Source organism: Anabrus simplex, chromosome 3 (genome assembly GCF_040414725.1).
Source record: "Anabrus simplex isolate iqAnaSimp1 chromosome 3, ASM4041472v1, whole genome shotgun sequence".
Lineage (NCBI taxonomy): Eukaryota > Metazoa > Arthropoda > Insecta > Orthoptera > Tettigoniidae > Anabrus > Anabrus simplex.
This window is the reverse complement of record NC_090267.1, coordinates 83,205,007-83,220,322: the sequence shown is the minus strand read 5'-3', so window position 1 is coordinate 83,220,322 and position 15,316 is coordinate 83,205,007. Positions and strand designations below refer to the sequence as shown.

At 42.6% G+C, this 15,316-nt stretch overlaps 1 protein-coding gene across 4 annotated transcripts in view; it reads left to right on the top strand.

The window, feature by feature from the left end:
- Positions 1-15,316, top strand: part of Cul5 (cullin 5) — a 277,814-nt gene that overhangs the window by 195,673 nt on the left and 66,825 nt on the right. For all 4 annotated transcript variants that reach the window (XM_067142608.2, XM_067142605.2, XM_067142607.2 and 1 more), the window contains one exon: positions 13,404-13,522. In XM_067142608.2, the coding sequence (XP_066998709.1) occupies positions 13,404-13,522 (119 nt within the window). The remainder of the gene's footprint in view (positions 1-13,403; positions 13,523-15,316) is intronic.

The following is a 15,316-nucleotide window of genomic DNA, read 5'->3' as shown; positions in this document are numbered from 1 at the left end:
CCTGACATCGCTTCCACTTACAGGCTGGTTCAGCAGTAATACCGTCGCTATATGTGGACGGTTTTGCTCTGCAGTATAGCTCGCGCAGTATGGCAGTCGCAGAGCGACAATTACAACAAACTATTAGGAGGGTGGAGCAGTGGACCTTAGAACATGGCTTTCAGTTTTCTACCACAAAGACCTCTGTTGTCCACTTTTGTCGTCAACGTACTCTTCACCCCCATCCTGAACTTTCTCTAGAAAATGTCGCTCTTCCCATGGTTGACACTTACCAATTTCTTGGGCTCCTTTTTGACAGTAAATTATCGTGGGAGCCACATGTACTTAAAGTAGATACAAATTTATTAATGTTCCACCTTCTCAATACTAAAAATCATTTGATATTTACAAAAACATTACAATGATATTAACAGATACTAGTTTCGGTCCACTGTGGACCATCATCAGCCTAGCCGAAGTACAAAAGCAAAACATAGTCATAAAATAAAATGAAGTAATGTAGAGAAATGAGAGAGGATGTAAAAGGATGGGATGGTGGTGGAATGACGTACAAAAGTGAAAAACCGTATACATGAAATATGATAAATGTAGCAAAGATGCGTTAAAATTGACAAATAAAATCTTTTGTGATGTCATATAAAATCTTCTGATGAGAAAGTCTTTGGTTATCGGAACTCCTGTGTTGCACAATTAAAGTTATATCTGATATATACGAAGTCCTATGTTTCTGGAAAGTTCTGGATGTGAGTTCCACATTAGCGTAGAGGGAAAATTGTCTGATGAGACCAGCATAAAATTAAAAGTTGACAGAGTTAGGCATGTTCTATGGTGGAATGAAAACTTGCTGTGTTAAACAGAAGTGGTCTCAATTCAATCGGAACCCAATGAACCTTGCGCTATGTAGAAACAAACTTGCTGTGTTGAATGCAACTGGCGGAGCCACATGTGCAGGAGCTAAAAGTGCAATGCACCAAGATGCTTAATCTCTTGAAGTTTTTTAGCAGCACTAATTGGGGAGCTGACCGCGCGGTGATCCTACGATTCTACAGGGCACACATTTTTTCCAGGTTAGACTACGGCAGTGCAGCATATGGCTCAGCAAGACCAATCGTTCTTGCGAAGCTGATCAGCATCCACCACAGCGGGGTTAGGTTGGCGACGGGAGCTTTTCGTACAAGCCCAATTGCCAGCCTGCTCGCTGAGTCTGGTGTGCCGCCGTTACACCTGAAGCGCCAGCAGCTCCTACTTTTGTGTGCTGCAAATTTGCGACAGATGCCTTTTCATCCAAGCTATCCTTACGTGTTCAACAATGGCAACCGTTTGCTGTACGCTGCTTGTCCTCGAGCAACGCGGCCAGTTGGAATGTTCCTGGATAGCAGTTACAGATTCTTTCACGTACTTTCGGTTCCTTGCCTTATCAGACAACTAAGTGGGGTACCTCCATGGGTAGTAAGGCGACCTGAAATAATCCTGGACCTGCATACTTGCCCGTTCGATTTATCGGAGGCTCTTCCTGTCCGTTGATGGCCGATATCCAGGTTAAGTCATCATCTACACGGATGGTTTAAGAACGGAAACGAAGGTGGGCTGTGCGTTCATTGTGGACAATGATAGGTTTCTTTTTGCTCTTACGGAAACCTGTAGTGTGTACACAACAGAGCTCTATACTATCTGTGAAGCTCTGCGGTACGCACTGTCCAATGAGCGCTGGCACTTTCTTCTGTGTACTGACTCCTTGAGTTCGCTCTTGTCTATTGATACTTGTTTCCCTTGGCACCCTCTGGTGCAGCGGCTCCAGGACCTGCTGGCCAGGTTTTCGAATGCCGGCACCTAAATCACGTTTATGTGGCTCCCAAGCCACGTGGGTGTAGAAGGAAATTAATTAGCAGGTCAGGCTGCCAAGGAGGCAGTTACACTGCCCCCATTGCCTTTCAATGTTCCAGCAAGTGATATTCGCACTCAGCTGAGACATCTGGTTATGTCCCATTGGGAGATGGAGTGGCAGGCCTTTCTACTTCCCAATAAGCTGAGAGCGATAAAAGGAACAACGAAGGTATGGAGGACTTCCCTTCGGGCTTCGTGGAGGGAAGCCGTGGTATTATGTCGTCTTCGGATTGGCCATGGTATCCTGACTCACTCACATCTTTTGAAAGGGTAACCCCCTCCGGTGTGTACCTGCGGCGACCATTCTACCATGATACACATCCTTACGGAGTGTATGGACCTGGTCGATCTTCGCCATAGTCTTAACCTCCCGGGTACCATCTACCTTATCTTGCGAGATGACGAGCAGTCAGCAGACCTCGTCATCCGCTTTATGAAGGATAGTGGTCTGTTTTAACGTTGTCTAATGATGTCCTTTGTCCTAGTGTATTTGTGTCAATCACGCTTTTATCCTATTGACTTCAGTTTAGTTTGTGTTGCGTATTTTAATGTGTTATTTTAATGTCTAATGTAAATTATGTATATATATCTGCACTACCAGGCAATGCCTTATTCCTTTTTTTTTTGTCCTTTATGTTCTCTTATTTGATTAGAAAAACTCTTGTCAGTGGATACATTTTAAAATTTTAAATATTATATATCATGTCGTCCATCTTTGTTCCCTTAGGGGCCGATAACATTCAATGTTAGGCCCCTTAAAACAACAAGCATCGTCATCATCATCATCATTTTTATGCCCTTCGTGGTCCTTCCTTTCTTTTGCAACTACCTTCGTTTTTTGAAGTGTCAGATCTCCTCCATTTTCTGATTAGTGATAATAGATGATGGTTGCCCAATTGTACTTCCTCTTAAAACAATAATCACCACCACCACAACTTTTTTTTTTTTTACGGGGAGCCCCCGTAGCCCGCTCCCTCGGCGTGGCAATTGACACAATCTACATTGCCTCCGACATGCTATTAGTTTCTAAGTAGAAAAGAGATGGCAGGGAGAGTGGGAAGTGATACAAGGAGTATCTGCCGGTTTCCGAGTTAGACTCACTACCACGGCAAGAGTTTGTATTGGTTAGGTGGTGTTGAGGTATGGTATTGAAGGGTCAGGGAAAAACCACATAGGCAGAAAGAAGAAAGAGCCTACATGTAAAACCTGACATCTTTTGATAGCACATGCAAGGATGTGGGCTGGAAAAAGACCAGAGGTTTTATTAGTTAGGAATATGTGTCATGCAATCATAACCATTTCCTTGCCATTTTCTGTTATTATGGGGATCAGTCCTCCTTGTCACTGCCGGGTCGGCTCGAGTCTGCTAGCGTCTGGGCTCTGGGCCACAGTTTCGTCCCATTGTCCAGCAGCCAGCAGTCTTTGGTGCTAAGTCTCCTTTTAGAGAGGGGGAATTAGAGCCAAACCTTACATGCAAGGGGCCATCTTCTTCCGCCTGTCGATGTCCCTCTATGCGGTGTTGTTGGAACACACTTATCACTGCAGATCTAAAACTAAGGTTATTAATAACATATGTATATACAGGTTCTCATTGGAGTGCCGGCTGTTTGCCTGCTCTCATGTCCAGTGTTCTACCTAAATAGGAGTGAAATAACTTATTAAACAGATAGATATTAGTGCTGTATGTAGGGCGTGGGGTGGTGTTCCGCTCCCACGTCTCTGTCGGGGGCAGAGGTGGATTGATACGTCCTTGGCCGTCTGGCTGTGTTGCCGTCGTCTTCTTAAGTTGTACTTCTTATCAATCTTCCTTGCCTGGTCCCTGGGTCTAGGTGCTGAAACATATTTACATAGGTGTCTGCAGTGTGTGTATTGGTGTGTCGTAAGGGAGTCTGGCCGCTGCTCTTATGCATTTATTTTATATTTTCCAGCTTATCCAGGTTAGTCATTGCAGTGAACCCCCACGCTGGGGCTGCGTACATGATTATTAGTCTAATTAGGGCCTTATACATATTTATGGCTACTTCCATGTTTATACTGGACTTTTTGTTCAGTATAGGATATAGCTGGCTAAGTCGTATGTGTGCTTTTCTTTGGATATCTTTCATGTGGTGTAGCATGGTGAGCTTTCTGTCTAGGACTACTCCTAGGTATTTTGCTTTGTCATGCCATGCTATATCTTGATTGAAAAGCTTTAGCGGTTTTATGTTGACTGGTCTGCGTGTGTGTCTGTTCTTCTTAGTGAACAGCGCGGCTTGGCACTTGTCAACATTGACCTTGATGCGCCATTTCGTTAGCCATGGCTCGAGAGTTCTTAGCGCATCTTGAAGCCTCTTCCGAGTGCACGCTAGTTGCGGGTGTGTAACTGTGATAGCAGTGTCATCGGCGTAGAGGTGTGTGGTAGTGAATTCTGTAGTAGGCATGTCGTTTGTATACAGGACGAAGAGGATTGGGCCGATAAGGGACCCTTGGGCTACGCCCGCTGTAATCCTATGCGTACTTGACAGTGTGTTGTGTACGTCTACTTTGAACTCTCGGCCCTCCAGATAAGATTTTATAATTCTTATATAGTAGCCTGGGTGGAATTCGTGGTCTATTAGTTTCGCTAGTAGGCCTTCGTTCCAGACTTTGTCAAATGCTTTCTGGATATCAAGGAAAACTGAACCTGTGTCTGTTCATTTATTGAGACCTATGGTGGCTTGTTTTATGAATCGTGTGAGCAGTTTTGGGGCAGAATGTCCGTTCCTAAAACCAAACTGCTCATTGCGAATTATACCTTTTTCCTTGGTATGCCCTTCTAAACTTTTCAGTAGTATTTTCTCCAATACTTTACTGAGGGCGTCCAGAAGGCTGATGGGCCTGTAGTTGTTAAGGTCTGACTTGTCTTTGCCTGGTTTTCCAAATGCAAGGATCCTACCCCTTTTCCATTGCTCAGGGTAATATTGGAGTCTGAACATTGCATTGAAGATGCTGGTAAGTAGTGTTAGGGCTTTGTAAGTTAATTTCTTAATTATAATATTCTGGATCTCGTCTGGACCAGGCGCCTTCTTGGGGTTAAGATGACCTATAATCCACTTAATTTCGTGTATATTTGTCCTCTTAACCTCCGGCTTAGGTGCGTTTTCAAGGAATTCTGCTACCTTTGCTTCAGTTTGCCTAATGAAGGCGGGGTCAGATGGTATTTCGTTCAGAGTGAAAGCCACCTCTATAGAGTCCGCTATGATTTCCACTTTATCACGGTTCTTATATATCAGGCCGTTAGGTCCCTTAATGGTAGGGATGCTGTGTGTTTCTCGCATGAAGTGTCTCACTAGGTTCCACACTGGCCTGGTGTTTGTGTCGAAAAGTCTGAGGTGGTTGTTCCACTTTTCCGACCTGCATTCCAGTAATTGAGTTTCTATTTCCGTGTTCAGTTCGTTTTTCATCTCGCAATCTTCGTCTCTGTGATGTTGAGCCCAGTTATGTCTGTGGCTGTTGCGCCTGCGTGTTAACTCCTTTATGTGAGCTGGAATCTCGAAAAGAGGGGATTCTTTGTGTTTGCTTAGCGGTATGCTCGCAGTTGTGGCTGTTTGAAATGCTTCTACTAGGGTTTTGACTGCTTCATCAATCTGGGCTGTGCTGTCTAATAGCATGCCTTTGCTTCCCTGTAGGAGCGTGTCTAGCTTGTGTTCGAATTTGCCCCAGTTGGCTGCTTTATAGTTGAGCCGGCGTTTGGGGTTTTTCTCATATTCCTCTGGGTTCACATCTAGTGTAAATATCACTGGTTGGTGCCTCGACCCCACATCGTTCACCACCGTTATTTATTTATTTATTTATTTATTTATTTATTTATTTATTTATTTATTTATTTATTTATTCAGTGATGAACATAACAGGCTTTTTGCCCAATTACAATGTTCACAATATACAGTAAAATTAATAGTTACACTACTAAACATTAAATGAAAAAAGACAATACAAAGAATACAATGAACTACCCAAACAATACAAAGTTGGTAATACAATAAAAATATACAGTTACTACATTAATAATTATTATTTTACAGTGGTGCCTAACACAAAGTAACACATTCAGTTATACAGTCTTAGTATTAAACATGACACATGACACATTATCCAAAATAATATTCTAAAAGAGAAATAAAGTGTTTAATTTATAGGTCATTTGAAAACTGTGTATTCAAATAGAAGAGAAATAAAAGAACAACTAGAAGAATGAAATAAAAAACATATACAGAAAACTGAGATAATATTTAACAGTATGTGCATTATAGGAAAGTATCACACGCCAATTCAAAGTTGATTCGATTCATGAAAAAGATATCCAAACTATATGTATTTAATGTATTATAAAGTTTCAGAATTTTATTAAGAGAAGAATTCTTATGGGCTTCTGTGCGGCATTTCTTAATGTAAAACAAATTCTTGAACCTGCCAGACTTCCGAGGAACGTAAAATGGTATCCTTCCAAGTAACTCTTCATCATCAATTTTACTATTCAATATTTTATACAAAAATAACATCATGGACTTTTTACGTCTTTGTTCCAAAGTTTTAACACCAAAGTGTGATAACATTGTGGAGTAGGACAGAAATGTTGGGTACTCGTGTGACTGTTTCCAGTACACATACTTTAAGAATTGCTTTTGTACTTTATCAATTAATTTGATGTACTTAGTGTCTGAAGGACTCCAGATAATAGAACCATATAACATTGTACGTTGAAAATTTAAGAAATTTCGAAATATGAAACCCAAATTTCTATAGGCTTTATTAACTATATATTCAATATGACTTCCAAATTTCAAATCTGTATTGAACTGAATACCTAAATCCATCTTTTGTTCGACTTCCTTCAAGACGGAACCGTTGATGTTGTAAGTATACCCGATATACTGGCGACATCTTGTGAAAGACATTTTAACACATTTATTTACATTGAATGGTAATTTATTTTCTTTACTCCACAATGATATAGCATTTAGATCTTTTTGTAAATTCTTACAGTCATCAGTGGATTTAATTGCAGAAAATACCTTCAGATCATCGGCAAAGAGTAATATTTCAGACTTAGACACGACATCTACAACATCATTAACATAAATTAAAAACAGTAAAGGTCCTAGATTTGAGCCCTGTGGTACACCTGAATTGGCTATAAAGTTGTGAGATGAATATCCTTTATAACACACATATTGTTTTCTGTTAACTAGGTAAGACCTTATCAAGGAGTAAAAGCCCTGAGAGAAATTCAAGGGGTCAATTTTCTTTACTACTTTGTCAAACGCTTTCTGAAAGTCAGTAAATACAACATCAACTTGGCCTCTCTCATCCAAATGCTCTGAAATATACTCTGAAAATTGGATTAAATTTGTGGTGGTAGAACGCATTAGCATGAAACCATGCTGACGAATAGAAATAATGGGTTTTACATGATTCATTATACGTTCAAAAAGAATACTTTCAAATAGCTTTGCAGGAGTTGACAATATAGTTACTGATCTATAATTACTGATTAAGGTAAGGTCACCAGTTTTGGGAATAGGAGTAATTTTTTAATATTTCCAAGCATCAGGAAAAATCGAAGAGCTAACAATCATTTTGAACAGTATTGCCAATGGATACAGTAATTGATCTTTGCATCCCTTGAAAATAAACAGAGGAATACCATCTGGTCCTGACGATTTCGTTGGCTTGAGTTTTGTTATTGCTTTCTCGATCTCACAGATAGTTATTCTACCCAAGAGAAGCAAATCCAATTGTACGTTCGAGTTACCATTTCAACAGAGCGGATTGTATGATGCAGTATTTTCTGAGTACACTTTAGAAAAATATTCTGCATAACAATTCCCAATACTTTCATTACTATTGAATACTTTACCATCTAATTTCATCACTGTACTTTTATTCCAGTTTTTTCTTTTGTTTTTTATAAAATTCCAGAATGAATGTATGTTCGTTGGTATTTCTAACTCAATACTTTCGATGTATTGTTTGAACACAATATTCATTTCCTTCTTAATATTTCCTCTTAATTCTTTATACATAACCACATTAAAATTATTTTTTCCTTTTATTTTCCTAATTTTTTCTTTAAACTTCAGTTTACGTATCAAATCCTTAGTGAACCAGACTGGATATCTCCGTTTATAAGACTTAGTTTCTGGAACGCATTTACTAAAAATTGAATACAACTTATCGTAAAACACATCTACAGCTAGATTTACATCATCACAATTCAGAATATCATTCCAATTTTCTTCCCTAAGCAGAACATAAAGGTGTAAAAAATCTGCTCGTTTAAAATTAAATCTATTTTCACATCCGTGGATTTTACTTGTTTTATTTTCTGTATATTTGATAGAGGCTAACAAAGGAGGATGGTGTTGATCAATGGGAATAAGTATCTCTGATACTTCGCTCAGATCAACTGTATCTATATTTGAAAGCACAAGGTCAAGGGTTCTATGCTATGCCCTTGAGGAATATGTTGCAATAGGGCTATGTCTAGTATGTCGGATACTTGTTTGTTCGGTGCTAGGAACGTGGGCTCGGTGGGGGCTGTTACCAGATAGTCCTGGGATTGCATGTGGTTATACAGCCTTGTGCCTGCTGGGTTTGGTTTTAGGCATCCCCAGCTGGCGTGTTTTGAGTTCAAGTCTCCTCCTAGCATTGTGTTTTGATTTAGCCTTAGTACTGCTTCTATGTCCTGAGTGTTTAGGCTTGTCGGTCTGGAGTATGCCACTATGACATTTATGAGTGTTCCTTGCACTGGTAGGGCTATTCCGCATGCCTCCAGCTTGACCAGCTCTGGCATATCTACCTCCATGTGCTTGATGTCCTTCCTTACCAGGACTGCCACTCCTCCAACTCCGTTAGCCTTATAACTTCTATGTATTTTGTAGCCTCTTATGGTGAACTTCCTCCCCAGAAGGAGGAACGCGTCTGTTAGGAGTGCTACATGTATGGTGTTCGTGTTAGGAAGGCTTCGAGTTCATATTTTCTTGACCTGACGCCCTGGCAGTTCCATATTAGAACTCGAAGCCCTTGTGTGCTGTTGATGTTATTATTGTTGTTATTATTATTATTATTATTATCTTTGTTGGGTTGTTCAGCCATCCAGGGAGTTCGGAGATCGCGTTCACCAATTCCCCTAGCTATGGGAGTGATAGGGTCGCGGCCAGCATTTTGGCTATCATAACTCCAGAGGTTATGATCGCGGTTAGGTTCAAGTGCGGAAAGACGTTTTTGAGAATTTCACCTATCTTTTCCTTGAACACCCTTCCTGCCATGTTTCCCTTTGGCTGTTGCACCTGTGTTAGTGTTTCAGGTGTAGGTGGTGAGATGGGTGCGGCTGTTGTTGTGCTGTGGGCAGAGGTTGGGGGGATTGGGGGGGGGGGGGGGTGCGTCGGATGCTGGTTTGTTAACAGCAGGTTCCTTGCAGGGGGGTGGAGCTGGCCTGGGGCGGTCCCTGGGACAGCTCGGGGGCAGCATGCGTGGGCTTAGCCTGCCTTGAGTTGGGTTTTTGGGGGTAGGGCCTTCCTCTTTCTGTTATTGTTTACGGAGGTCTTACCTTGGACGGTGGTGGTGGGTGCTTGGGCTGAGGGCCCAGGGTTGCATGTACCTTCTGTCCTTGGGGGTTGAAAGTTTACTCTGCCTCCACCTGATGGGCCTGGTTTGCCTGATTGGCCTTGTTTTTGGCCCTTTGTGCCTGAGGGCCTGTAGGTCCTGAAGGGTCGTTTTTGCCTGAGAGGCCAGTTTTCTATTTACATGAAGCGTCTATGCCTGATGGGCCTGCTTGGGCTTTAGGGTGGCCACGCTTGTTACCCTTTGGCCCTTTGCCTTGATAGGCGGCTTCGTAGTCCCTGTGGCTGGGACATTCTCTATAACTAGCCACGTGTTTCTCCCCGCAGTTAGCGCACTTAGAGTACGCAGGGTCGTTGCTGTGGGGGCAGTCGCGAGACAAGTGGGAGGCGGCGCATCTGCGGCATCTGCGATCCAGCTGGCAGGTTGCCCCAGCATGCCCATACCTCTGACACACTCCACATTGGGGGCCAGTGGCTTGCGGGCAGTATGGTTCAACTGTCACCAGCATGTTTGCCAGCATCCGCATCCTCCGCAGATTGTCCGCTCCTGGGGTATCCGTCACGGCAACTAGGAAGAGACAGCCTTTGGCTGGCCTGTTTCCTGTTCGCTTCTTGTATACAGTAAGAGCATACCCTGGGCTTGCATGGCTAGCCCGATATCACCTGGCTCGTACGTGTTATTGGGCGTTCTGACCACAAATCGCTTTACTGTGGTGTTGGGCAATATCTGTACAAACTTGATATTAAGCCCTTTCAGCACTTGTATTGTGATTTTGTAGCTTTCAAAGCTGAACATATGTAGCCGGATCGCTTCATGCGCGTTTATTCTTGGCTTGGAGAAATAATCATTTCTCTGCTCATGTGTCAGCTTTTTGAGAAGCTCCAATTCGATCTGTTTGATGTTGTTACTGTATACCGTAAGGGGTGGGGGGTTGACCCCTTACGGGTGGCTGGTTTAGTTGTTTGTGTTTGTTGAGGTTTTTTCTGTTGTGTCTGTCTCGTGTTTGTGTCTGGTGGTGGCATGATCGAGTCGAATGTGGTGTCTGTGGAGCTTTCAGCTTGGGTACTCGGTTTTCAGCCCCCGCCTTGCTGGGCCTTACGGTTCAGAGTCTTGGTGTCTTTCCCTTTCTCCTCGCCTTTTCTCCGTCTCCCCATCTTGGCCTCCCTAAAACCGTCATCCTGATTTCCCGGCTGGGTGGCTGGGTCCAAGGTTTCGGTCACCCCGTGCTAGCACTGCTCCTTTCCCTCCGAACCTTCAGAATCGGCATCCTGGCATGTGCTTGATACATCAATCACCAGTTTTGCCTCATCCGAGTCAGAGTCCGATTTGCCGGCTTGCTTGTGGGAGGGTAGGACTTTACGTGGCGCCTTCCGCCGAGTCCGTCGTTTCTTGCCCTCTTTCCTTCCCTTGGGCGCCGCCTCATCGCTTGGGTTGGCAGAACTGGGTCCCGCTTTCCCGGCGTCCGGCTGGCTTGCCACTAGGTTGGGTTTGGGGGCAAGGTTTGGGGGGAGTAGTAGTCTCCTGTTTGTGTTTGTGTGTCTCCCCGGTCACTGGCTCAGTGGAGTCATGTGGCTGCTTCTTCCCTGGTGCGAGTTCCAGCATTTCAGGGGCTAGCCCCTGTTCCCGTTCACTCGCACATAACGTCATGCCTTCTGGTTCGCTTTCCCTGTGCTGCGCGCTTCTCTCTAGGGGCTCAGCTCGAGAGCCGACCTGTCGAGTGGGCAACGGCTGCACTGGTATATGCTTGCCAGTGGCTACTAACGGGGTGTTTATGGGAGTTGTCCTGCTATAGAGGTGGTGGTGGTGGTGGTTGTGTTAGTGGTGGTGGTGAGCGCAAAGTACTGCATGCCGCGCCACATTACATGAGCGTCCTGCGCCTGGTTTACTTGCATACAATCAGGGGTGAAGTCTGTTCTCTGCTCCTCTGACGCATTTCGCCCACTGCTCACGGGGAGCACGCTGTGGTGACTCGCCACCAGTTCCCGCTCGGCCGGGTCCTTGGCCATAGTGGGGGCCGTTAGTGATGGGCTGTGCGCTTGTTGACACCCATCCACGCACTGACCAAGGCCTTAGTTGCTCAACTGCGGTGATAGGACTAGCACCGCCGAGTTCAACTCATGGCCGTTGATAGCTTGTGTAGGGCTCCCTGGAGACATGTTAAGGACTAAGCCCTTAAAGACGTGCTTGAATGGTGATATAGGGAAGGTCAGCCCCACCCTACTGGGAATGGTTGGCGGGGGTTGCGCTGTGACAACTGCGCTGTACCCTCTGCTGATGGGCTGATGGCCGTACAGTGGGCAGAGTGCCGTGATAACGGCAGCTCTTCACTCTCCGTCAGTTCTAGATGATCGTCACCTTTGTCTGTAATGGCCCCAGGCTCACTGACAATTTGCTCTTTCCTAAGCGCATATCTATTGCTCTTTTGCAGATGAGCCTGATGCCATGTGTTTCTGTGTGGGGACATTCGAAAACGAGCTAGTGGACGTGGGATGATCTGTTGTCAAGCAGGTCCCTGGGCCACAGAATCCCTATCTAACCCTAGGTACCGAGAAGCGGTAACCGATTGGGGCAGGTAGTGTATCCACTCGAAGTTCTCAGAAGGTCTCGGTGAAAGGAGAGAGAAAGCGGAGCGGGAGGCACGTACGTCCTTCCGCTACGATAGTCAGCTCGTCCTTACCACCACAACGTAGTACACGATTACATAAATGTCAACCATTAACCACAACAGCCTGAAAGTAAATGAGTGAGTATGTGTTGTATCCTGGAATTATATGCATTGCAAGTGCTGGGGCTCCAGATTTGTCAGGCTCTCGATATGATGTACATCAATTATGATAATGTAACGATTACTAAAATGTAACCATTACAATTTTATATTCAGAAGTAAATTATGAGTAAAAATTAAATTTTGTGAAAAGTAACGATTATGAGTAAAAATTACTAAGAAAGGAACTGTTACAAGTAATTCAATTACTTTTACTCAATTACTTTCCAACTCTGCTTAAAATGTAATAATATCATAAATAAATAATCTAGTAAATCATTTTGAGAACCGATAATACTAATAATCTCCAGAAACTAAAAACAGTATACAGTGTAAAGTAAAAAAATACGGGCTTTATTTTGGGCAGATATATTTTGAGGTCCAGGGTGGTGGACAGTAGATAACGTATCTTTTCCCAGGAAATCACATTCTGGAGGTTCTATATCACATCACTTTATACTTGTATCCTCAGTGTCTACATTTAAAATATTTCCTTGTAGTGGAGTAGAAGCAGCAGTCCCTTTTAGTTTATCAGTATTGCCTAAGCTTGGCAAATTTTGGTCACCCTGTACTGTTTTTTTGTATTATCTGAAGCCATCTCAGTTTCGACTCAGTTAATTTATGACTGTTAGGCTCCCCAGTCTGCCAAATCTAACTTTCATGTGGTTTATAGATTTATTTAAGTTAGTTTCAGCAGACTGAGAAGAGTAACAGTTATTTAAAGAAAAAAAAAATCACCCTGTAGCGGCAATACACACAGTTCACTTTTACTTTCGTCATCTGATCATCTGATGAATATGCCATGTCACCTGCCACTCAATAATCCTCATCACTATACATATATATCTTTAAAAAATGTTACTCTCTTTCATTAATGTCAACATAAATAAGCACCATTTTACTTCACAGAGTGTGCTTTGAAGTACATATAAAAATATGCCAGTATTTGATTTAAATATCACTGTATATTCACAGAAACCTTCAAAAACAAAGATAAAAGTACCATGACATGGAAAACATACAGCTTTCCCTACATGTGGAGTTTCTTATGAACTACATCTGATTTCCTGATTTTCTGTCGCACTTGAGAAAGTTACTGCAGTAGTGCCATTGAGTGGATGAGTAGCGCAGATCTAAGGTTAATATACTAATACTGTATTTCTCTTGCCAGTCGCTGGTAGCCTTTCCCAAACTGAAGAGGCAAGTTCTCCTTTATGCACCTGAAGTACAGTCTCCAAAAGATTTTGATGAGAACACCATGTTTTGGGTGAATCAAGAATTTGCTCTAGTGTAAGTAGCACATGAAGTTTTATTAAAATTCTGTGGACATGATGAAATATAAACTCCTATACCATGATATATATTTGTATGCATGCTTCGTTTTAAGATTACATAATATAATTTAATTCTGGTAATTTTATTTTCATACTGCACATTTTTATGAAATTATTCTTATGGTGCTGTATCCTCAAAGAAGGTTGGTGACCATCATGGAGTAAATTTTCCTGTTTTTTGTTTTCCATATCAGAATTGCTGTATTGTGGCTGATTAACCACTATCCAGAATAGTCTTCTCCATCCATGACTGTCTTTCAGCTAGACTCATCCACACAATGGCAATGCTGGAGACGGCAATGCTCGTAACACCCTCTGGGACTTCCCATCTTCCTGTTTTTGGGGGAGGATTCTTGAGCGGTTGTTCAACCAGTTCAGTCTTTTCGTGCTCAACTCAGGAACCTAGCACACAGCACATTCTCCTGCCTGGATGTCATTGTTTAGCCATGTGCAACTTTCCCTCTTATGGTAGCAAGTACATGATAACCTCTGTGCTAGCGACCCTTTCCCCATACTTCTCTCGTTCTTGAATCATTGACAGCCCAAAGTACCAACACATTATTAATATTAATAATTTTGTGTGGCTTTTTCTAGCCAAGTGCAGCCCTTGTAAGGCAGACCCTCCGATGAAGGTGGGTGGCATGTTATTGTGGTAGAGGATAGTGTTATGTGTGGTGTGTGAGTTGCAGGGATGTTGGGGACAGCACAAATACCCAGCCCCCGGGCCATTGGAATTAACCAATGAAGGTTAAAATCCCCGACCCGGCCGGGAATCAAACCTGGGACCCTCTGAACCGAAGGCCAGTACGCTGACCATTTAGCCGATGAGTCGGACAACACATTGGTTACCTTGTTGGACAAATAGGTAGGAACTTACAAAACATGCAGTGAGATGGTCAATGAGGTGCCGGGGTCTGTTGACAACCACATTTGTTCCATAACAACTGGAATTCTGGCTGCTGCAGAAGAAACAATACCTTCCTCCTCCAATATCCCTCACGAGAAACAGTCCCATGGTGGACCGACGAAATTGCTGCAGCCATATGTAATCATTGGCAGGCTTTTAAATATTATCACACCTCAAGTGTAGACAAAATGCTGCCGTATTGTCGGAATATATAACTCACCTAGAGTAGCTGGCTGAAAATTACATACTGCACCATCCTGAGGGGGTTTCTTTCTTGCACCATATTGGGCGACCTATCAATTGCTCCGGCTATTTTCCCCTCAACCATCCATCACTTCTACAGATCATTAAATGGATCAATGCATTTAATAAAAATGATGCTAAGTGTCGGTAGCTATGCTCGCTTCTAATATTCATTGTATAAACAGTTACCGCATCATAAAATTTAAGCGATATCGTAATCTTCATTTTTCTTATCGCATTTAATGATATGATAATCCTTAAATTGCCTCGCGACACCTCTCAGGGATAATTAAATTGCATCTGTGAACCGTATAATTTTTATGTGAGGTCAACTTGGACACCACATTTCCTTTTTAATAAATTACCATCTATACCATTTGTCCTCCAGAATCAATATCAAGCTTTCCAAGTCCAATCATTCAAAGAAAAGAAAAGAAAATAAATAATTTTTTTTAATGAATTAATTCAAAATCATTGATATCATAATGATATTAGCCTATCTCCTAAAATAATAACATCTAAATTGGATAATCTATAACTTATTTCATGATTCTAGAATCATAAAAGGAAATCTGATAATATGTATTGACATCAATTATC